Source organism: Pristiophorus japonicus, chromosome 1, assembly GCF_044704955.1.
Source record: "Pristiophorus japonicus isolate sPriJap1 chromosome 1, sPriJap1.hap1, whole genome shotgun sequence".
NCBI classification, from domain to species: domain Eukaryota; kingdom Metazoa; phylum Chordata; class Chondrichthyes; family Pristiophoridae; genus Pristiophorus; species Pristiophorus japonicus.
Genome location: NC_091977.1, coordinates 16031545 through 16055909, shown reverse-complemented (window position 1 = coordinate 16055909; position 24365 = coordinate 16031545). Strand labels below are relative to the sequence as shown.

At 48.9% G+C, this 24365-nt stretch overlaps 1 protein-coding gene across 3 annotated transcripts in view; it reads left to right on the top strand.

Annotated features, from left to right (window-relative positions):
* Positions 1–20110, top strand: part of mfsd10 (major facilitator superfamily domain containing 10) — a 90839-nt gene extending 70729 nt beyond the window's left edge. For 2 of the 3 annotated variants that reach the window (XM_070877771.1, XM_070877775.1), the window contains 6 exons: positions 122–233; positions 6628–6736; positions 9570–9660; positions 13208–13255; positions 15633–15722; positions 17798–20110. In XM_070877771.1, the coding sequence (XP_070733872.1) occupies positions 122–233; positions 6628–6736; positions 9570–9660; positions 13208–13255; positions 15633–15722; positions 17798–17901 (554 nt within the window). In that variant the 3' untranslated portion in view covers positions 17902–20110. The remainder of the gene's footprint in view (positions 1–121; positions 234–6627; positions 6737–9569; positions 9661–13207; positions 13256–15632; positions 15723–17797) is intronic. The other variant, XR_011592973.1, reaches the window with a different exon arrangement.
* The last annotated feature ends 4255 nt before the right edge of the window (positions 20111–24365 follow it).

Here is a 24365-nt window from a genome sequence, read left to right as displayed (position 1 = left end):
GAATGGCGGAGCAGGCTCGAGGGGCTGTGTGGCCTACTCCTGTTCCTATTTCTTATGTTCTTAATGCCTGGTGAAGAACCGAATGTGTTTACAGTATTTTTTATTTGGTATAATTATCCAGGTATGCAGAGCCTTAAAGTACTCGGACTGGTCTACTTTCTCTACCTCTTTCTGTTCTCCGGCCTGGAGTACACACTCAGCTTCCTCACACACCAACGCTTCCATTTCAACAGGTATGAGGCGCGTCTCTTATTCAGCCAGTTCCCCATCCTCATTGAGTTTTTAAAAAGAAGAAAAATCTGAATCAATTTTTTAAAATGGTCTAGAAACATAGAAACATAGAAACTGGGTGCAGGAGTAGGCCATTCGGTCCTTCGAGACTGCACCACCATTCAATAAGATCATGGCTGATCATTCACCTCAGTACCCCTTTCCTGCTTTCTCTCCATACCCCTTGATCCCTTTAGCCGCAGGGCCATATCTAACTCCCTCTTGAATATATCCAATGAACTGGCATCAACAACTCTGCAGTAGGGAATTCCACAGGTTAACAACTCTCTGAGTGAAGAAGTTTCCCCTTATCCTTAGACTGTGTCCCCTGGTTCTGGACTTGCCCAATATCGGGAACATTCTTCCTGCATCTAACCTGTCCAGTCCCGTCAGAATTTTATATGTTTCTATGAGATCCCCTCTCATCCTTCTACACTCCAGTGAATACAGGCCCAGTTGATCCAGTCTCTCCTCATATGCCAGTCCAACCATCCCTGGAATCAGTGCTGCACTCCCTCAATAGCAAGAACATCCTTCCTCAGATTAGGAGACCAAAACTGAACACAATATTCCAGGTGAGGCCTCACCAAGGCCCTGTACAACTGCAGTAAGACCTCCCTGCTCCTATACTCAAATCCCCTAGCTATGAAGGCCAACCTACCATTTGCCTTCTTCACTGCCTGCTGTACCTGTATGCCAACTTTCAATAATTGATGTACCATGACACCCAGGTCTCGTTGCACCTCCCCTTTTCCTAACCTGCCGCCATTCAGATAATATTCTGCCTTCGTGTTTTTGTCCCCAAAGTGGATAACCTCACATTTAACCACTTTATACTGCATCTGCCATGCATTTGCCCATACACCTAACCTGTCCAAATCACCCTGCAGCCTCTTAGCGTCCTCCTCACAGCTCACATCGCCACTCAGTTTAGTGTCATCTGCAAACTTAGAGATATTACACTCAATTCCATCATCCAAATCATTAATGTATATTGTAAATAGCTGGGGTCCTAGCACTGAGCCCTGCGGCACCCCACTAGTCACTGCCTGCCATTCTGAAAAGGCCCCGTTTATCCCGACTCTCTGCTTCATGTCTGCCAACCAGTTCGCGATCCACGCATGTACATTACCCCCAATACCATGCGCTTTGATTTTGCACACCAATCTCTTGTGTGGGACCTTGTCAAAAGCCTTTTGAAAGTCCAAATACACCACATCCACTGGTTCTCCCTTGTCTACTCTACTAGTTACATCCTCAAAAAATTCCAGAAGATTTGTCAAGCATAAATTCCCTTTCATAAATCCATGCTGACTTGGACCGATCCTGTCCAAATGTGCTGCTATAACATCTTTAATAACTGATTCCAACATTTTCCCCACTACCGATGTCAGGCTAACCGGTCTATAATTACCCGTTTTCTCTCTCCCTCCTTTTTTAAAAAGTGGTGTTACATTAGCTACCCTCCAGTCCATAGGAACTGATCCAGAGTCGATGGACTGTTGGAAAATGATCACCAATGCATCCACTATTTCTAGGGCCACTTCCTTACGTACTCTGGGATGCAGACTATCAGGCCCCAAGGTTTTATCGGCCTTCAATCCCATCAATTTCCCTAACACAATTTCCCGCCTTATAAGGATATCCTTCAGTTCCTCCTTCTCACTTGACCCTCGGTCCCCTAGTATTTCCGGAAGGTTATTTGCGACTTCCTAACCTAGGTAGTGGGTAAAATGATGGGATCAATTATTAAGGATGTCATAGCAGTGCATTTGGAAAGAGGTGACATGATAGGTCCAAGCCAGCATGGATTTGTGAAAGGGAAATCATGCTTGACAAATCTTCTGGAATTTTTTGAGGATGTTTCTCGTAGAGTGGACAAGGGAGAACCAGTTGATGTGGTGTATTTTGACTTTCAAAAGGCTTTCGACAAGGTTTCACATAAGAGATTAATGTGCAAAGTTAAAGCACATGGGATTGGGGTAGTGTGCTGACGTGGATTGAGAACTGGTTGGCAGACAGGAAGTAAAGAGTAGGAGTAAATGGGTACTTTTCAGAATGGCAGGCAGTGACTAGTGGGGTACTGCAAGGTTCTGTGCTGGGGCTCCAGCTGTTTACATTGTACATTAATGATTTAGACGAGGGGATTAAATGTAGTATCTCCAAATTTGCGGATGACACTAAGTTGGGTGGCAGTGTGAGCTGCGAGGAGGATGCTATGAGGCTGCAGAGTGACTTGGATAGGTTAGGTGAGTGGGCAAATGCATGGCAGATGAAATATAATGTGGATAAATGTGAGGTTATCCACTTTGGTGGTAAAAACAGAGAGACAGGCGATTATCTGAATGGTGACAGATTAGGAAAAGGGAAGGTGCAACGAGACCAGGGTGTCATGGTTCAACAGTCATTGAAGGTTGGCATGCAGGTACAGCAGGCAGTTAAGAAAGCAAATGGCATGTTGGCCTTCATAGCGAGGGGATTTGAGTACAGGGGCAGGGAGGTGTTACTACAGTTGTACAGGGCCTTGGTGAGGCCACACCTGGAGTATTGTGTACAGTTTTGGTCTCCTAATTTGAGGAAGGACATTCTTGCTATTGAGGGAGTGCAGCAAAGGTTCACCAGACTGATTCCCGGGATGACGGGACTGACATATCAAGAAAGACTGGATCAACTGGGCTTATATTCACTGGAGTTCAGAAGAATGAGAGGGGATCTCATAGAAATGTTTAAAATTCTGATGGGTTTAGACAGGTTAGATGCAGGAAGAATGTTCCCAATGTTGGGGAAGTCCAGAACCAGGGGTCACAGTCTAAGGATAAGGGGTAAGCCATTTAGGACCGAGATGAGGAGAAACTTCTTCACCCAGAGAGTGGTGAACCTGTGGAATTCTCTACCACAGAAAGTTGTTGAGGCCAATTCACTAAATATATTCAAAAAGGAGTTCGATGTAGTCCTTACTACTAGGGGGATCAAGGGGTATGGCGAGAAAGCAGGAATGGGGAACTGAAGTTGCATGTTCAGCCATGAACTGATTGAATGGCGGTACAGGCTAGAAGGGCCGAATGGCCTACTCCTGCACCTATTTTCTATGTTTCTATATTTTGTGAAGATAGAACCAAAGTATTTGTTTAACTGGTCTGCCATTTCTTTGTTCCCCATTTTAAATTCACCTGAATCTGACTGCAAGGGACCTATATTTGTCTTCACTAATCCTTTCCTCTTCACATATCTATAGAAGCAGTCAGTTTTTATGTTTCCGGCAAGCTTCCTCTCATACTCTATTTTCTCCCTCCTAATTAAGCCCTCTGTCCTCCTCTGCTGAATTCTAAATTTCTCCCAGTCCTCAGGTTTGCTGCTTTTTCTGGCCAATTTATATGCCTCTTCCTTGGATTTAACACTATCCTTAATTTCCCTTGTTAGCCACAGTTGAGCCACCTTCCCTGTTTAATTTTTACTCCAGACAGGGATGTACAATTGTTGAAGTTCATCCATGTGATCTTTAAATGTTTGCCATTGCCTATCCACAGTCAACCCTTTATGTATCATTTGCCAATCTATTCTAGCCAATTCACGTCTCATACCATCGAAGTTACCTTTCCTTAAATTCAGGATCCTAGTTTCTGAATTAACTTTGTCACTCTCCATCTTAATAAAGAATTCTACCATATTATGGTCACTCTTCCCCAAGGGGCCTCGCACAACAAGATTGCTAATTAGTCCTTTCTCATTACACATCACCCAATCTAGGATGGCCAGCCCTCTAGTTGGTTCCTCGACATATTGGTGAAGAAAAGCATCCCTAATACACTCCAGGAAATCCTCCTCCACCGTATTGCTACCAGATTGGTTAGCCCAATCAATATGTAGATTAAAGTTGCCCATGATGACTGCTGTAACTTTATTGCATGCATCCCTAATTTCTTGTTTGATGCTGTCCCCAACCTCACTACTACTGTTTGGTGGTCTGTACACAATTCCCACGAGTGTTTTCTGCCCTTTGGTATTCCGTAGCACCACCGATACAGGTTCCACATTCACCAAGCTAATGTCCTTCCTTACTATTGCGTTACTTTCCTCTTTTACCAGCAATGCCACCCCACCTCCTTTTCCTTTCTGTCTATCCTTCCTAAATGTTGAATACCCCTGGATGTTAAGTTCCCAGCCTTGGTCACCCTGGAGCCATGTCTCCGTGATGCCAATTATATCATATTTATTAATTGCTGCCTGTGCAGTTAATTCGTCCACCTTATGACGAATACTCCTCGCATTGAGGCACAGAGCCTTCAGGCTTGTCTTTTTAACACACTTTGCCCTTTTAGAATTTTGCTGCAATGTGGCCCTTTTTGATTTTTGCCTTGGGTTTCTCTGCCCTCCACTGTTACTTTTCTTTTTTTTATCTTTTGCTTCTGCACCCATTCTACTTCCCTCTGTCTCCCTGCATAGGTTCCCATCCCCCTGCCATATTAGTTTAACCCCTCCCCAACAGCACTAGCAAACACTCCCTCTAGGACATTGGTTCCGGTCCTGCCCAGCTGTAGACCATCCGGTTTGTACTGGTCCCACCTCCCCCAGAACCAGTTCCAATGCCGCAGGAATTTGAATCCCTCCCTTCTGCACCACTCCTTAAGCCACGTATTTATCTGAGCTATTCTGCGATTCCTACTCTGACTAGCACGTGGCACTGGTAGCAATCCTGAGATTACTACCTTTGAGGTCCTACTTTTTAATTTAACTCCTAGTTCCCTAAATTCAGCTTGTAGGCCCTCATCCAGTTTTTTTACCTATATCGTTGGTACCTATATGCACCACGACAACTGGCTGTTCACCCTCCCCCTTCAAAATGTCCTGCAGTCACTTCGAGACATCCTTGACCCTTGCACCAGGGAGGCAACATACCATCCTGGAGTCTTGATTGCGGCCGCAGAAACGTCTATTTATTCCCCTTACAATAGAATTCCCTATCACTATAGCTCTCCCACTCTTTTTCCTGCCCTCCTGTGCAGCAGAGCCACCCATAGTGCCATGTTCTTGGCTGCTGCTGCCCTCCCCTGATGAGTCATCCCCCTCAACAGTACCCAAAGCGGTGTATCTGTTTTGGAGGGGGATGACCGCAGGGGACCTCTGCACTACCTTCCGTGCACTGCTCTTCCTGTTGGTCATCCCTTCACTATCTGGCTGTGTAACCTTTACCTGCGGTATGACCAACTCACTAAACGTGGTATTCACGACATCCTCAGCATCGCGCATGCTCCAGAGTGAATCCACCCGCAGCTCCAGTGCCGCAATGCGGTCTGTCAGGATCTGCAGCAGCATAAACATCCCACACATGTAGTCGTCAGGGACACTGGAAGCGTCCCTGTGTTCCCACATAGCACAGGAGGAGCATGACACGTGTCCGTGCTCTCCTGCCATGACTTAACCCTTAGATTAACTTAATTTGGCAACAACAATGATAAAGGTTACCTACTGACATGGAAAAGAAAAAGAAAAAAAATACTCACCAATTACCAGCCAATCACTTACCCACTTGGCTGTGACGTCACCTTTCGATTTCTTTCTACTTCTTTGTTTACCTTCTGCCCCTACAGCTGCACCGGCTGGGCCTCTCCGACTGCCTCCTCGCTGGGCCTTTTTATAGGCCTCTCCGAAAGGACATGAGTGAACCAGATGGGTTTTTACAACAATATGACCGCTTCACTGTCGCCGTTACTGAGAATTGCTTTTTATTTCCAATTTAAAAAAAAAATTGAATTCAAATTCTCAAACTGCCCTGGTGGGATTAACGTCTTTTTAGGGGAGGAAACCTGCTGTCCTTGCCTGGTCTGGGCCTATATGTGATTCCAGACCCATACCAAGGTGGCTGACCTCTGAAGTGGCCTAGCCAGTCACTCGGTTGTATCAAACAAAACTATCAACTTCTCCGGGCAACGGGGAGGGGTAAGCAGTAAATGCTGGTGTCATGTATCTTACCATTACAAGGTGTGCCACCAGAGGGCACTGCAGTGGGAGACTTGTAGCTTACCTGTACAGGTGTGCCAGGCCTAGTATAAAAGGCAGGCCACCTTGTGTGATCCTCACTCTGAAGTTATATTAAATGGACTAAGGTCACTACAGTTCAAGTACAACACATTGTCTCGTGGAGTCATTATTAGAGCATCTGAAGACATAACAGCTTGGCTTGCCAGCGAGGCCTATATATAACCATACAGCACAGAAGGAGGCCATTCGGCCCATCGTGCCTGTGCCAGTGAATGAATATTTAAAAAAAAATGAAATTCAGCCCACAGGTGCCATTTCTTTCATTCCCTTGCCATATATCTTATTTTAATATATACAAATATATTTTTTTTTAATCAGTATGCAACAAGGGAAAATGTTCTTCTTTGTGGGGATTACGATGGCACTGGTCCAGGGTGGATACGCTCGCAGGATCAAACCCGGAGATGAAATCAAAGCTGTCAGGAGGGTAAGTGATGGAGATCCGCGGTTAGATTGGCCGCACCGGGAGGATGTACTTCATTATCAGGGCAATCGTGACCCGGAGCCAGAACTCACCCATAACATAAATGTCACAATACTTTCAATAGTGACTTCCAAAAGGGAATTGGATATATACTGAATATACTAACATTTGCTGGGCGATGGGGAGAGCACAGGGAGGGTGGGTGGGGAGGGGATTGAGACTAAATGGATCGCTGGCACGGGCACGATGGGCTGAATGGGCTCCTTCTGTGCTGTGTCATTCTAGGATTCAACATTTGTTGCTTCATTGACCTTTCTTTGGAGGTTCATGAGAAGTGTTTAAAGTTTGGGAGGAGAGGGTGGGGAGAGCAGGTGAGGGAGGGAGCGAGGAAGTGGGGTGGGAGGGGGAGATGGGGAAAGGGGTTCAGGAGAGAAGGAGGGAGGAGAATACCCCCCGCAGTAAACCGCTTTTCGAAATTGGGAACAGAAAATGCAGTAAATACACAGCAGGCCTGTCAGCGTCTGGGGAGAGAGAGGGAGAGGGACAGACTAACGTATTGGGCGCAGGGCCTTCATCGGAACCTAGTCGGCTCCCCCCAGAATGTTAACCCGCCCTTTACTCCTCTCGGGACCTGCTTCCTGCCCCTTTTATACTTTACTTTGGGTTGTTGGCGTTTGCAGTTGATTCTCGCCAGCCTTGAAGCTTTGCCTTTCTCGAATTGCTCGTTTTCCCGCACGGCCACTGGAGCCCGAGGGCCTGTCTCCGGACGTTAGCGGCAGACGCGAGACTGAGCCGTGACTCACCACGGTGGTCTTTGACTGGAATCCCGGTGCCCTGGTCTGTGTGAGGCTCATACCTGAGCCTGGATTCACCCCCCCACCCCCCAACACACACTTCACTCGACGATCCCCCCCCCCCCCTCTCCTTCACTCGATGGTTCCCCCCTTCACTCGACGATCCCCCCCCCCCCCTCTCCTTCACTCGATGGTTCCCCCCTTCACTCGATGGTTCCCCCCTTCACTCGATGGTTCCCTCCTTCACTCGACGATCCCCCCCCACCTTCACTCGATGGTTCCCCCCTTCACTCGACGATCCCCCCCCCTCTCCTTCACTCGATGGTTCCCCCCTTCACTCGACGATCACCCCCCCCCCACCTTCACTCGATGGTTCCCCCCTTCACTCAACAATCCCCCCCCTCACCTTCACTCGATGGTTCCCCCTTCACTCGACGATCCCCCCCCCTTCACTCGATGGTTCCCCCTTCACTCGATGGTTCCCCCTTCACTCGATGGTTCCCCCCTTCACTCGATGGTTCCCCCTTCACTCGATGGTTCCCCCCTTCACTCAATGGTTCCCTCCTTCACTCGACGATCCCCCCCCCCACCTTCACTCGATGGTTCCCCCTTCACTCGATGGTTCCCCCCTTCACTCGATGGTTCCCTCCTTCACTCGACGATCCCCCCCCCTACCTTCACTCGATGGTTCCCCCCTTCACTCGATGGTTCCCTCCTTCACTCGACGATCCCCCCCCCACCTTCACTCGATGGTTCCCCCCTTCACTCGATGGTTCCCCCCTTCACTCGACGATCCCCCCCCCCCTTCACTCGATGGTTCCCCCCTTCACTCGACAATCCCCCCCCCTTCACTCGATGGTTCCCCCCCTTCACTCGACGATCCCCCCCCCTTCACTCGATGGTTCCCCCCTTCACTTGACGATCCCCCCCCCTTCACTCGACGATCCCCCCCCCCCCCCACCTTCACTCGATGGTTCCCCCCTTCACTCGACGATCCCCCCCTTCACTCGATGGTTCCCCCCTTCACTCGACGATCCCCCCCCTACACACTTCACTCAATGATCCCTCTCTTCCCCCCCCCTGCCCACACACTTCACTCGACGATCTGCCCCCTCCCCCCCCTCCTACCCAGGGTGTTGACTCCCGGCTCGGATGCTGACGGTTCCACAGCTGCCCATTGCCCCTTTCCCCCCCACCTCCCGACTGGCCTTAATTCACGTGTCGGTGAACGTTAGCAGTGCTTTATGACCATTGGGATGGGAGTGGGGCGGGGGGGGGGGCATCACTATTGAGTCCGGTCTTGTGCCTGCCCTCACTGTCCACACATGTGGTTCCAGCAGAGGTCAGGAGCGAGAACCATGGCTGATCGGTTTCTTTCCCCATCCCCTCCTTCTCCCGGAGTCGCCGAATCTAACCGTTGCCTCTGATGCTAGGCCTATAATTCCCTCAAGTCTAGAAGAATGAGAGGTGATCTCCAGGAAATGTATACGATTCTGAAGGGGAGTGACAGGGTAGATGCAGGGAGGATGTTTCCCCTGGCTGAAGGTTCTAGAACCAGGGGTCACAGTCTCAGGATAAGGGGTTGGCCATTTAGGACTGAGATGAGGAGAAAATTCTTCACTGAGAGGCTGGTGAATGTTGGGAACTCTCTACCCCAGAGGGCTGTGGAGGCTCAGTCTTTGAGTATATTCAAGGCAGAGATCGGTAGATTTTTGGATATTAAGGGAACCAAGGGATATGGCGATAGTGCAGGAGGTCGAAGATCAGCCGTGATCTCATTGAATGGCGGAGCAGGCTCGAGTGGTCGAATAGCCTACTCCTGCTCCTGTTTCTAATGTTCTGATGTTGCATCCCAAACGCGGCAGTGTCTGAGACCAGCTAACCCAGGCGGGACTGGGAGATAAACCTGGAGTCCTCCTGCTCTGTGTGACTCAACGATTCAGCCCCTGAGCCAGTTGAGCACGCAGGAGAAAGCTCTGACTTATGAGCTCAGTGAATGTGTGAAAAGGCCTCACTTTTCTCGTGCCGTATTTCCTATTCAGGCAATAACCCTGCTGATCCCGGCTTTTCTCATCATTGGCTGGGCCAGCACCGTGACTGCCCTGTACATCGGACTACTCTTCTACTCTTTCGGTAAGTTCCCCAGAAATATCAACAACAACTTGCATCTGCATAGCAACCTTTGACGTCGTAAAATGTCCCACAGGAGCGATATCGGAAAATAATTGAGCCAAAGCTGGAGATATTGGGGTGAGTGATCAAACACTTGGTCAAAGAGATGGGTTTTAAGCAGCGTCTTAATAAGGGAGATAGAGAGGTGGAGAGGTTTAGGGAGTTTCGGAGCTTAGGGCCCAGGCAGCTGAAAGCACGGCCGCCGATGGTGAGGTGACGGGAGTAGGGGATGTACAAGAGGGAAGAATTGCAGGATCAGGTCTCGGAGTATTGTGGGCAATTTGCCCGGAATTTATTTTTGGGTGCCGCGTGGCCCATTCACAGTTTTGCTCGTGTGCGAGTGTCAGGGTTGCAACAGTCGGTCCCGGGCCACGTGGGTCCGGCAGACACGTGCTCGGCCGCGCGGCTTAGCGGGAACGTTGGTGGTGGGGCTGGAGGAGGTTACAGAGATGGAGAGGGGGGCCAGGCCATGGGGTAATTTGTACACGAGGAGGAACATTTTTAAACTGAGGCTTTGCCGGACCGGGAACAGGGGTGATGGGTGAACGGGACTTGGTGCGAGTTAGGACACGGGGGCAGCCGAGGTTTGGATGAAATGGAGCAAAATAAACTATTTCTCGAAAAGCAGGAATTGTTTGATTGGCTGCATTGTAAATCCAGACGGAGATTGTCACACTTCTTAGGCAGGGATCTTTTCTAAAGAAAATTAAATAAAAGAACAGAAGTTGCTGAAAAGGCAATGGACAAATTCGAGTGTCGACCCTTCCTCAGAACTCTTGTGACCCCCCCAAGGGATTAATCTGTCCCTTCACCAGGACTGATGAGGCCTCATTATATATTTTTGTAGAATCTGCTTCATCATTCGCACATCTTCCAGCTTGTATAATACACCCCACCTCGCCAGCAGTGACTGCCAATCCCCTCGTGCCTCTCATTCTTGTAACGTAGCAAAATGTTCCAAGGTTCTCCATTGGAGCGCTATCAGACAGAAAGTGACCGAGCCAAAGTTGGAGTTATTTGGGCGGGTGATCAAACGCTTGGTCAAAGAGGTAGGTTTTAAGCACCGCCTTAAAGGAGGGGGAGCGAGGCGGAGAGGTTTAGGGAGGGAGTTCCAGAGCTTAGGGCCCAGGCAGCCGAAGGCATGGCCACCGATGGTGAGGTGACGGGAGTAGGGGGGGCACAGGAGGCCAGAATTGGAGGAACATTCATTTGGGGATCAGATGGCAAAATGGAGTTGAGGTCGAAGATCAGCCATGACCTTAATGAATGGCGGAGCAGGCTCGAGGGGCAGAATGGCCTACTCCTATATCTCATGTTCATATGATGAAGGATTGGCTGACCTCGGTTAGACCACACTTGGAGTTACTGTGAACAGTTCTCCTCTCCATATTATAAAAAGGATATAGAGTCACTGAAGACTGCAATAAAGATTTACTACAATAGCAGAACTGAGCGGTTATACTGATCAGGAAAGACTGAATAGGCTGGGGTTCCTTTCACTAGAATAGAGTGGTCTTTAAAATTATGAAAGGGTTTGATCGGATAGACGTAGAGAACTTTTAAAAGGCAATTGGACATGTGCTTGAAGAGGGCTAATTTTCAGGGCTATGGGGAGAAAGCTGGGCTGTGGGACTAACTGGACAGCTTTTTCACAGGCACGATGGGCCGAATGGCCCTCCTGTGTGCTGTATGAATTCTTGAATGGTTCTGCTGGGAAATTCTAAAAAGCCCTTGGCCCAAAGCTTAACAAACGCTGCTCCCTGCTGGCCGTACCTGGAATATTCTCACAAGGAAATACGTCCCTGCAAAGAGACGGCGGGTCATCGAACTGGAGGAGATCATAGAATCAGGCCGGGCATCCTGTGACCAGTTCCTGTGAATTTCTACATTTGGTTCAAGCGAGATTTGCTACCTGAGTGTCGCAATTTGTGCAAGAATCATTCCGCCCATGGTGCCTGTGCTGGCTCTTTGAAGGAGCTCTCCAATTAGTCCCACTCCCCCTGCTCTATCCTCACAGCCCAGCAACTTTTTACTTTTCAAGTATTTATCCAGTTCCTCTTTTTGAAAGTTACTATTGAATCTGTTCCCGCCGCCCTTTCAGGCAGAGCGTTCCAGACCATTGTAACTCGCTGCGTGAAAAACCATTTCTCCTCGTCTCCCCTCTGGTTCGTTTACCAATTACCTGAACTCTGCGTCCTGCGGTAACCGACCTTCCTGCCAGTAAGTACACACAAAGCCATTTATTTCCGACCTTCCAGATGCAGACAGATAAGAATGGAGAAACAATACCACCTGTGCCTGTCATGCCCACCCAGGGCGAGCCCAACAGATGCATTTTGCCCTGCGGTACCTCACCCAATTGTCCACTCTTCCGGCTCCAGCCTAAACTCTGAATTGTTGGCAGACCGAAATCCAGGGGAACTCAGCTGCTCCTCACTGGCACAGCGGCGGGCACTGATAATCTGTAGCCGCGCCCCCCCCATCATTCCTCTCTCCAACCTTCCCCCCCCCCCCCCCCCCGCAACCGAGCTGTCGAAATATTAATTAATAATCTTAACGAGCAAACCACAGATTGATAAAACCCAGCGTCAACGTGTTAACCCGGCTGGCTGTTGCCGTTTTCGCACTTTTCCCCTTGGAGAACAGCGGGAAGGATTCGGCGGCTGATTAACAGCCCGACGAGTAGTGACCAACATTCTCTCTAAGCTGCGTAGCCACACAGCTCTCGGCTGGTCCCCCACAGCCCGGGTCCCCCCACGGCCCGGGTCCCCCCACAGCCCGGGTCCCCCACGGCCCGGGTCCCCCCACAGCCCGGGTCCCCCCACGGCCCGGGTCCCCCACAGCCCGGGTCCCCCCACGGCCCGGGTCCCCCCACGGCCCGGGTCCCCCCACGGCCCGGGTCCCCCCACGGCCCGGGTCCCCCCACGGCCCGGGTCCCCCCACGGCCCGGGTCCCCCCACGGCCCGGGTCCCCCCACGGCCCGGGTCCCCCCACGGCCCGGGTCCCCCCACAGCCCGGGTCCCCCCAAGGCCCGGGTCCCCCCACAGCCCGGGTCCCCCCACAGCCCGAGTCCCCCCACAGCTCGGGTTCCCCCACGGCCCGGGTTCCCCCACAGCCCGGGTTCCCCCACAGCCCGGGTCCCCCCACAGCCCGGGTCCCCCCACGGCCAAGGTCCCCCCACGGCTCGGGTCCCCCCACAGCCCGGTTCCCCCACAGCCCGGGTTCCCCCACAGCCCGGGCCCCCCAGCACAGCCCAGGTCCGGTCTTTCAAACGTTACATTTCCTGCATGCTCGAAACTGTGAATGGTCCTCGCATCCAACGAAACAATTTAGGGGGAACATTGGTCGCCACATTCCATGGCCTAACCATCTTTACACCAGCCGACAAGTCCCAGTCTTATGGGCTCCCACAGCTGGGGGGGGGGCGGAGAGAAGGAGATTTTATTACAGGGAGAGGGATCTTCATCCAGGATGGTACTGATGCTGTGATATCTACTTTCTCTTGCAGCCGCTGCCATCGTCATTCCCTGCCTGTCTGCCCTGGTGTCGGGATATGGTAAGTCTGTATCAGGTCTGCCTGCTTTAGACCTGGTCAAAAGATCCACCATGTTGGGATCAGTGCTTTGGGGAGGATCATAAGGGCCACCCCGCCTCTCCCTAGATTGTCCCAACGATTAAAAATAAATCTGATAGCCCACTCTACCCCTCATACTCAACTGCTTTTCCTGTTCAGTATCTATCTATCTCCACCTTGAATTTGCTGACTCTACCCACTCACCCCCTGGGCACTCGATTCGACACATTTTATGTAGCGTGTGTGTGAAGTAATTAAATCCAAACCGTCTGATCGGAGCTCGATGCTGTGCCCAACTTATGTTAAATGTGTTTTTTAGAGTTTATTTTTTCTGGCTTGCTTAGAATTTTGACTATTTTAGCAGAAAGAGGGCAGTCAGCCCCTCGAGCCTGTTCCGTCATCCAATGAGACCATGGCTGATCTGCGACCTAACTCCATGACCCGCCGTGGCCCTGTATCCCTTAATACCTTTGGTTAACAAAAATAATCATTCTGCAATCATTTCTCCCGGGAGCACCCTCCCCTCTCCAGTGTAAACTTTCCTCCCCGTTTTCTGCAGCCTCTCCTCATAATAGTGAAGATTATCGCCGGAAATGTCCTCGTAGGGAAGGACCTCTCTCGACCCGACTCCGTGGCTTTAGGTGTAAGGTGGGCAGACCCCGCGGACACACGCGTAAAGGGAGTTTCTGCCGGAGTTACACCAGCCGATGTGGAGAAACCCCGAAGAAATTCCCAGCTTAAATTTATTTTTTGAAGTCGCTGAACCTTTCTGATATTGCGAGAACGAACCGTTTTATCCGTTAAGATGTTGCTCCGGAGGGAAACACAGATGACGGCCGCTAAAAGTTCATTCTGGGGATGTGGGCGTCTCTGGCAATGCCATTGGCCAATGCCAATGCCGTTCCCAGTGGTCCTGTGCGGTTGGGGGGAACCTCTTGAACTGTTGCAATTTTCTATGATACAACTGAGCAGGGAACGCTAAGGGGAGATTTGATGGAGGCTTTTGACACAGTGAAGGGTTTAGACAAGAGTAAATAAGGAGAAACGGTTTCCAATGGCTGAAGGGTCGATAACCAGAGGGCACAGATTTAAAAGAACCAGAGGCAACACGAGGGCGAGCGCTTTTACTCAGCGAGTGGTTAGTCAGTGATGTCTCCGCAAGATCCTGCAAATCCCCTGGGAGGACAGACGCACCAACATTAGCGTCCTCGTCCAGGCCAACATCCCCAGCATTGAAGTACTGACCACACTTGATCAGCTCCGCTGGGCAGGCCACATAGTTCGCCTGCCAGACACGAGACTCCCAAAGCAAGCGCTCTACTCGGAGCTCCTTCACAGCAAATGAGCCAAAGGTGGGCAGAGGAAACGTTACAAGGACACCCTCGAAGCCTCCCTGATAAAGTGCAACATCCCCACTGACACCTGGGAGTCCCTGGCCAAAGACCACCCTAAGTGGAGGAAGTGCATCCGGGAGGGCGCTGAGCACCTCGAGTCTCGTCAACGAGAGCATGCAGAAACCAAGCGCAGGCAGCGGAAGGAGCGTGCGGCAAACCAGTCCCACCCATCCTTTCCTCCAACCACTGTCTGTCCCACCTGTGGTTCTCGTATTGGACTGTACAGCCACCTAAGAACTCATGCTTAGAGTGGAAGCAAGTCTTCCTTGATTCCGAGGGCCTGCCTATGATGATGATGATGGTTAGGATTTGGAATGCACTGCCTGATAGAGTCAGGGTTTATCATCTCACCCATCCGAGCCCTTCCGACAGTTCAGCACTCCCTCCCTACTGCGCCGGAGAGTCAGCCTAGATTATGTACTTGCATCACGTATAAAATTCTGACAGACCTTGACGGGGTAGATGCAGGGAGGATGTTTCCCCTGACTGGGAAATCTAGAACCAGAGGTCACAGTCTCGGAGTAAGCACTGAAATGAGGAGAAACGTCTTCACTCAGAGGGTGGTGAATCTTTGGAATTCTCTACCCCAGAGGGCTGTGGAGGCTCGGTCATTGAGTATATTCAAGGCTGAGATCGATAGATTTTTGGACTCTTGGGGAATCGAGGGATATGGGAATCGGGCGGGGCAGTGGAGTTGAGGTCAAAGATCAGCCATGATCTTATTGAATGGCGGAGCAGGCTCGAGGGGCCAAATGGCCGATTCCTGCTCCTAATTCTTACGTTCTTATGAATCTGCTCAACCTTCTGACCCAAGAGGCGAGTGTGCTGCTAGTTGAGCCAAGGCTGACATTTAAGAAAGGACCAATGCCTCCAGCAGAGGAGGAGGTTGAGAAAATAGGTTGGGGATGGAAAAAAGTGAAAGAAAATACAAGTTTAAATAAAAGGAGGTTTGTCTTTTTTTTTAGGTGCAGCTAATCAGAAAGGAACGGTGATGGGGATTCTTCGCAGCCTGGGAGCTCTGGCTCGAGCTTTGGGACCAATCATGGCAGCTACTGGTGAGAAACTATACAAATGCATTTGTAAAGATTAAAGAGTGGGGGGGGGGGGTGTGGGGCTAACTGGATTGCTCAAAAGAGCCGGCGCAGACTCGATGGGCTGAATGGCCTCCTTCTGTGCTGTACGATTCTAGGATTATTAAAGGTTAAGAACTGGAGTGAAATTCCTGCTGAAAGCTTTTAGCGAATGTCAGTGCAAATCCAGAATGGGATTTCATTAACATAATCGGACGGGTAGTTTTAGCTCCAGTCTGCAGTTAAGGCAGTTTAATTGGGTTGAGGTCTAATTGATCTAAGAGGGTCAAGGGGCCAGAATAGTCTGCTCCTGTTGGATTTATATAGCGCCTTTAATGTCATAAAATTGTCCCAAGGCGCTTCACAGAAGCATTATCAAACAAAATTTGACAGCGAACCACATAAGGAGATATTAGGGCGATGACCAAAAGCTTGGTCAGAGGTAGGTTTTAAGGAGTGTCTTAGGGTGGAGAGAGAGAGAGGGCGGAGGAGAGGTTTATGGAGGGAATTCCAGAACTCTCAGGGCCGAGGCAGCTCCAGGCACGGCGACGGTTAAAATCGGGGATACTCATGAGGCCAGAATTGTTCCTATGTACTCTTTATAATTGATATATTTGACCTCTTTTATAAGGGATTAATTGTTTTCAAGGTGGTAATTTTACAAGCACTGTGGGGGCCGGATTTTTGGCTTTCAGCTTTTTTCGGGGAATCGGTAGCGATGTGAAAATTAACGTTTACGTTGCGCTACTGTTTTTAAGCTGAACTCTTGGGTTTGACGTCTCAGTTAGGGGGCATTGCACGAGGATTCGTGCCGCAAAAACATGAGATTCGCCAAATTTAGTACGGGGCTGGGAGCGCTGCGAGAGAGGCCTTGGGAGGGGGGAGAAAAATAACATTGCAAAAAACATTCCTAAAACATTCACAAAACCCTTAGCTGGCGAATCGTCGAAAAATAATTGACCATTTTTTGCAGGTTTTCATACAGATTTGACCTGTCGCTATTCTGGGCGTGGCGTACAGGTCGGGACAGTGCCGAAAGTCCGCGCACTTCTTCCCGGCAGTACTTGGGAGCACTGCCGCAAACAGGAACCCGAGGATCCCGCCCAGGCTTTGCGACTGGATTTTCACCGCGGAGAGTCAAATCGCGGCGAAAACCTCTCGCAAATCCAGCCCTATGATTTATTTTAATTATTTTACTTTCTTGCTTGGAGAAATAAAATAAAATCGATTAGTGAAAAAGACATAAATATGATCACATTTGCAGTGTTGGTTGACCGAAGAAATTCCAATTTGCAGCCTTTAATATTATACAAGCTGCACAAATGTTAACCAAGTGTAAAATCAAGTACATATCTCCCCAACCCCTGCAACTCCCAAAGGCAGTCACGAGAGTTGCAATAGCAACAACTTACAATTCTTATGTCTTGCCTTTAACGTCGATGTCCAAAGGCATTTCGCAGGAACGTTATCAAACAATATTTGAAACCGAGCCACTCAAGGAGATATTAGGACAGAGGTTGGCCAAAGAGGAAGGTGTTAAGGAGCATCTTAAAGGAGGAAAGGTTTAGGGAGGGAATTCCAGAGCTAAAAATTTCAGCCTCGGCAGCTGGTGGGGCGATTGAAATGGGGGATACGCAAGAGGCCAGAATTGGAGGAGTTTTGTAGGTACTGTTCCCTTTAAATTTTTATTTTTGAGTGTGCAGCTCCTTCAAAATGCACCCTTTTTTTCCCTATTTAAAAGCCAGTGAGCTGGCTGTGCAGGAACTGCATAGCGCTGGGCAGCTTAAAGTTAACACTGATTGTAGGGCTGGAGGAGGTTGCAGAGATAGGGCGGGGCGAGGCCATGGGGGGGGCAGGGGGGGATTTGAAAACCAGGATTAGCGCAAGAATATTTCAAATAAAGATAAGGAACACCACTCTGAAGTTGTGATGGGGACGGCAACCGAATGTCCAGATTGTGATCTTCCTGATTAACTTGGGAGGTGTGGTGTTTGTGCGCTGCAGCTTAACCGGAGGCAAAGGTCCCGAAGAGATTGAATGGTCTTGTGTTATGCTTGCAGTTTATTGGCTGGCTGGGGCAGAGGTGTGTTTCACCGCAACAAGCACCGCCTTCCTCCTCCCACTCGCACTCCTTACAATCCCCAAAGCGAAGAAAATGGAGTGAGGACCAGAAGAAGCAAAGTGCGGCCCATGTCGACCATAAAAGGAGGACGGCACTGGATTCACTCTTGGATTAACAGCAAGCCGAGTTCAACAAAGAAGAGCTGCAACAGTAGCTGGTCATATTTACTTCATCCGGACTGTGATTATCACAGCAAATGAACGTCAGGAAAAATATGTCTTAAAAACATGTGATATTTAATGTGTAGCGTAATATTGGGAGTATGGGGAACGGTTCCATAAGAGTAAGTGACTTCACTGAATTGAATCATAAAAGGTCAAGGGTTTTTAAAATATATTTCTCCTCCTCCTCCTGGCAGGCAACTTTTGTGGGTTATTTATCCTGCCTCCCTGGGTGGGACTCTGTCACTCTTGTTTTCAGAGCGTTTATCGAAGCTTATGTTTAACCTTTTTTAAGGGTGCGTGATTTGGAAGATTAGGTGCTGGTGGGGGGTCGTACTCTAACCCTTTCTCTTTTGGCCCCATCTGTTGGCTACAGTCAATGCTACTTGAGATGAGCTTGAACCCGTCTCAGCCCAGTTGCTGCTGGGTGTGACCACGCAGCACAAACTTCCTCCCCAAGTCAGTGTTGCTCAGGGAGGTGGTGCAGTAAGTGCTGCTCTTGAGAGGTTGCAGCAGAGACATGTTGTTAACACAAAGCAGAAGGAGCTTTACTCCACATCTAATTATTGCTGTACCTAAACTGGGAGTTCTTGATGAATATTAAAAAAAAATCAAGGACAAAAAGTGGTTATTTGGGAAAATATATAACTCGCCCTCTTTATAAAAAAAATAATCCGTTCCTCTTTTCAGGATGTCTCTCCTTTTCATTGTCTCTTCTCCTTTTCAGAAAGTCTCCTCCCTCTTGTAGTTGCCTCTGGTATCACTGGCCGAGATGGGGCACTCTGCCATCGCGGGCCGAGATGGGGCACTCTGCCATCGCGGGCTGAGATGGGGAACTCTGCCATCGCGGGCTGAGATGGGGCACTCTGCCATCGCGGGCCGAGATGGGGAACTCACAGAAATCACTGCCACCTGTGCACCTTGTACTCCAAGGTTTCCACTTACTGGCATCACAATTTACTGTTGCTGTTCAATACTTGTGTCTGCTGAAGGATAATGCAGGATGTTCGAATCTGAATAACTGAACAAGCAAAGATTAAAGAAATGAGGGAAGGAATTTACCAGAAAGAGATATAAATTTACCAAATCATTGAAGTAATTTGAAGGAATCGAAAATCGCTCAGACTGTGCTTGATTTCCTTGGATGACCATAGTGATTTGGCAAAATTGTGTCTCATCCTCCTTTTGTCTTACCAAATTTCTTTCCTCGTCTTGTGGATACATTGCCTCCGAGCTGGGGTACCGTTTAATAGCTGTCCATTGTTGCCAATAATTATTCATGTGAGGAACAAACCTGGATTAATTCTTGGCTGTAGAGGTTCAGCTATTTGTACCTTCACCAGTCTCTCTCGGTGTGAGCCGTAGCTCAGTTGGTAGCAATCCTGTCTGAGTCAGAAGCCTGTGGTTTCAAACTTCACTCCAGAGACTTGATCGCATAATCTAAGTTGACACTCCAAAGCTTTACTGAGGGAGTGCTGCACTGTTATCTTTCACTCCACCATTGGTGGCCGTGCCTTCAGCTGCCTAGGCCCCAAGCTCTGGAATTCCCTCGCTCACCCTCGATCTCTCCTCCTTTAGAGCCCTCCTTAATACCTACCTCTTTGACCAAGCTTTTAGTCTCCCCTTTTTAAGTCACTCCTTCCTTGCCTTGGTGTCATTTTTTGCCTGATTGTAAAACGTCAGGGGACGTTTTCCTGTGGCTAAAGGCGCTATATAAATGCAAGTTGTTTCTTAAATCTATTAAGTTGATGGTGAAATCAATACCAAAGAAAGGTCAGGTAAAGTGCAACTGATTTGGGGGACATGACAACCTCATGCAACAAATCTGCTAAATTTCAGAGTATCACAATTTTATGAGAAAGCCCTGGAGATAGTGGTTTCCGAGTGAAAATAAACCACTTGTCCCAGTCGGGATCAATCCTAAAACCAGCAGTGCCCAGCTGAGAAATCAGCCATTACTGTATTCATATTAATTAAAATGTTCACTTGTATAATGTAGCTAGTCTATATTGCTGTATTTTGGAACCATGAACTGAAATACAAGTTGCATTGTTTTGTACACAATTTTAAATAAACTTTTACCTATTTTACTTCTGTGCACACAAGACAGCTGCCTTCACAAGAAAGCTAGAGGGAGGCCATCTGATCTCAACCATACAGAAAAAACTTAGTTCTTCCCACCCCTCTCGCCAATCACAGCATCCAAAGGTTTCTTAAATTATTTGAGTATTTGTCTCCACTTCCCTCCCTAGGAGTCCATTCCATGTGAAGAATGGCCTGCTTTCAGTCCTACATTTGTCTTTTATTCGTTTTATCCTTGTGTTTTAATCCGTGTCTTGTAACCTCTTGTTTAAGGATGTGCTTATTTGTACTGCAGAAATGGCGAACATCCTTCACCATTTGTCTATGATTGGTCCCCCTGGAGGATAAGCCACACCCTGAAGTTTCACAGTAATGTGTAACTGGAACTGCCCATCCCAAGGTCTCACTGACTTTGCAAATTGTAACTCGATCCACTCTGACTTCCTGAAGTGACAGAGGACAGAGTTCGCCAGAAGACAGCAAGGGCCAGCCAAAGTGCCTTACCCCAGTCCAAGTACATCTCTCCCCCAGCCAAAGTGCCTTAACCCAGCGCAAGTGTATCCTTTCCCCGCACCCCACCATAGATGAGGCAGACATTGTGTACGGATTGTTAACAGGTTTATTGGGTATGATGTGAATAGTGACAGTGTCGTGACTTCTGGATATCATCCACTCCAACGATGTCCCCTGTAGGGGGTTTGAAGAACGTGATCGTCTTCTTCCCTCCCCATCCCCCAGCCTCTCTTCCCCCACCAACCTCTCTCTCTTCCCCCTTCCCCCAACCTCCACTCTTCCCCCCCCTTCCCCCACCAACCTCTCTCTTCCCCCAACCTCCACTCTCCCCCCCCCCCTTCCCCCACCAACCTCTCTTTCTCCCCCCCCCACCCCAGCTCCTCTCTCCCCCCAGCCCCTCTCTTGCTTCCCCCCCCACCTCTCTCCCCAGCCCCCCCTTCTCTCTTGGCCTCTTGTTCGAGGGCCCACACCGGCCGGGGGTGGGGGGTAAAGAGAATCGGAGCTGGCTGCTCTCAGGCCCAGGCCAACCGGCAAGGGGGAGGGGGTTAGGGGGGGAAAGAGAGTCAGAACCTCAGGTCCTGCTTCTTGGCACCACGTGCATGGAATGATTTGGGCCGGGGGTTGGGGCTTGTCGCCTGTCTATCAAAAAAGTGCAGTACGGGCAGGCAGGGCTTGACAGACACCTGTCCAAAAAAAGCAGTACAAATAGTTACATCGCTTGTTTAACCCATGTCCCCCCTGTTCTGTGTTCCTGTCTCATGTCAACCTGGGTCCCCATCTTGTGGCTTCTTGTTTCAACCTGTGTCCCCCTCTCCTTGTCCCATGTCCTCTTGTTTTAACCATAATTAAAAACAGGAATGAATCACAGGCCAGTCAGCGGCCATTCAAACTATGTGTCTCTCGCAGATGCTGATCTTCTTGCTGTGCTTTAGTGGATTTTCTGTTAATTTCAGATTTTCAGCAGTTAGGAATTTTCTCTCTATGTCTGACTTTAGTTATAAATGGAAAATCCAGGTGTTACATCATTGAATGTAGTAGCATATGCACACAGTGGCGAGGCTCCGAGTGGTGAGAAAAATGACATGCGGTGGGAGGAGAGTGATCGAGATGCTCACCGTCGGGAAATGTTGAAGACAATAGAATAAGAGGCAGGGGAAGCAACACAGCCTTGGTGGGAGCTTATCTCGTCTTCTCTGGAGAACTAGTTCAGTAACATAACCACAACACTACTTACCATCGTACTCCCTCTTCCAGCGAAGGAAGCACACCAAGGGAGGGAGGTAGTGTGCCCTCCCTTGCAGGACCACCCCCCCCCCCCCACTTGTGTTGGGAGGCTGCTTTTAGCAATTTCTTGTAAGGCCACCAACCCCGGCCTTTACCCTCAGTCGGGCCCCGACTTTCACCCTTGAGGCCAGTAAAACCTCATCTCCCTGAGCGTGCCGGCCTCAAACACATGACGTTGACGGAAGCGGCAACTTCCAGTGTAGGGAGTTCTTGCTCTGCAAAGGAAGGGGACCGCGTTGGGTCGGACCGAGGGCCCCCCCCCCCCCCTCAGAAAATACCCACGCAGGCTGTGACCTGATGTATCCAGCCTATTTTCTCCTTTGCATCCTGCCGGGGATGGACCTGAAGGCCTGAGAGTTTTCTGAGCATGGTTGTTGCCTTTACAGGTTCCTAACCAGCTTCTATTTTTAATTTCAGGTTTCTATTTTATCCCATCTCCTACAAAGCAGAAGGTTACATCCATAAGAATTAGCAGGAGTAGGCCATACAGCCCCTCGAGCATGCTCCGCCATTCAACAAGATCATGGCTGATCTTCGAGACCTCAACTCCACTTTCCTGCTCGATCCCCATATCCCTTGACTCTCTTGCAGTCCAAAAATCTATCAATCTCCGTCATGAATATATTCAATGACTGCATCCACAGCCCTCTGGCACAGAGAATTCCAAAGATTCACAGCCTCCGAGTGAAGAAATTCCTCCTCATCTCAGTCTTAAATGGCCGACCCCTTATCCTCACACTATGTCCCCTAGTTCTAGACTCTCCAGCCAGGGGAAACAACCTCTCAGCATCTACCCTGTCAATCCCACTCAGAATCTTACCTGTTTCAATTAAATCGTGCCTCATTCTTCTAAACTCCAGAGAGTAGAGGCTCAATCTCCTTATAGGACTACCCTCTCATCCCAAGGATCAACCTGGGGGTGTTTTTCCCTGAGCGAGCAGTAGCTGCTTCAAAGCAACACATGCAGAGGTGGCGGAGCAGGACACCTATGGTGTCAGCCTATGGTGAAGAGCAAGAAAGGAGACCCAGCCAGTGCCTCGAGTAAAGGAAACATTACTCTGCCGTAAGGTTTAAAGAAAGGATTTTATTTGAGGATGAAACTCAAAAATGTTACAATGAAACTTAAAAAAAAAATTAGATAATGATTCTTTTCTTCATAAAAGTAATAAATTCTTTTACTTCATGTAGTGATACAATGAATTGGAAAGACAGAATAAAAATCAAAGAGTTTACAAATCTTTTGTATAAGTGGAGGGGATAATTAAGAACTGAAATGAGAGTCAAAACTGGAATAATTAGCAGATGGCATATGGTTATTGTTTAAGTCTGGCAATTATAACTGATTAACAAAAAAGAACTTAAAATTGCTTAGTGTACAGAAGTCATAAGGGTAAAGTACAAGCAGAAAGCCAGCGATGCCATGCAGTCCTCATTACACACCTTATCTGATAATTATACTCTCTTGCCTTTTTGCTGCCATTTCCACTTCGGCCCCGCCTCAACCCACCAGCAGACTTGCTTCGAACGGGGAAGGCAACAGCTGGAGCAACACACGGAGCGTGTTGTCACATCTCCAGCTTGCTATTAAAAAGTTACAGGTACCTAAACCAGGGTTTCCCACTGGGAATGGAGGAATTTCAGCCAGAGCCTGCACAGTGCTGCCTGAAACCTCGAATGTAGGAGGTTAGCTCCGAGCGGTGTAATTTGAACACACCAATATCTCACCAGTAGATGCAGTAGGATTCCATCAACCCTTTTACAATTTTCTCAGAGTTATAAATGGTCTCTACATTTATCTGAGTGATTTGGTTCTTCAGAATCTGAGTTGGGGGGGGAGGGGGGAGGGGGGAGGGGGGGGGGCATCACAGATCCTGGGTTTGAATTACCACGGAGCAGTGTGACATTCTCACCATGCAGGTTACTGAAAAGGGTCAAGACTGTTTAGCAGAGATTGCTCCACTCCCTGTTCAATTCACTGGGGTTGGGGGGGGCACTGTTCATGTAACAAAGAATGCTGGTGACGGATTGGGTCACGCAACAGCTACACAGCACATTCCAAGCAGCTTTGACTGCTTGCTGCCTGATTAAAACCAGGCCTGAAGTGGACATTTTTCCTGGTGCACTGTTCACATTGTAGGATTTATTAGGAAAAAAAAAACATTCCTCCATTAATAACAGCGAAGGGCCCTGGCACAGGGTAAAAATGGACCGGCTCCTTTCTATCCAACTCCTCAGTTTGATTTCAAACGATTCTTAAAAGTGATACCGTAACCCTTTTGTTGTTGAATTTAGGCTGTACTTCAAAACGATATATATAAAAAACAGGACACAACATATGTGGGCCATTTCACAGAGTTTCTAGTTGAACAAGACATTCTTTAAATGCCATGCTTGCCTACATAAAGAAATCACTGCACTTCAAAGTAATTAACCTGGAGAGGTTTCTCAGAGATGCGATAGAGCACT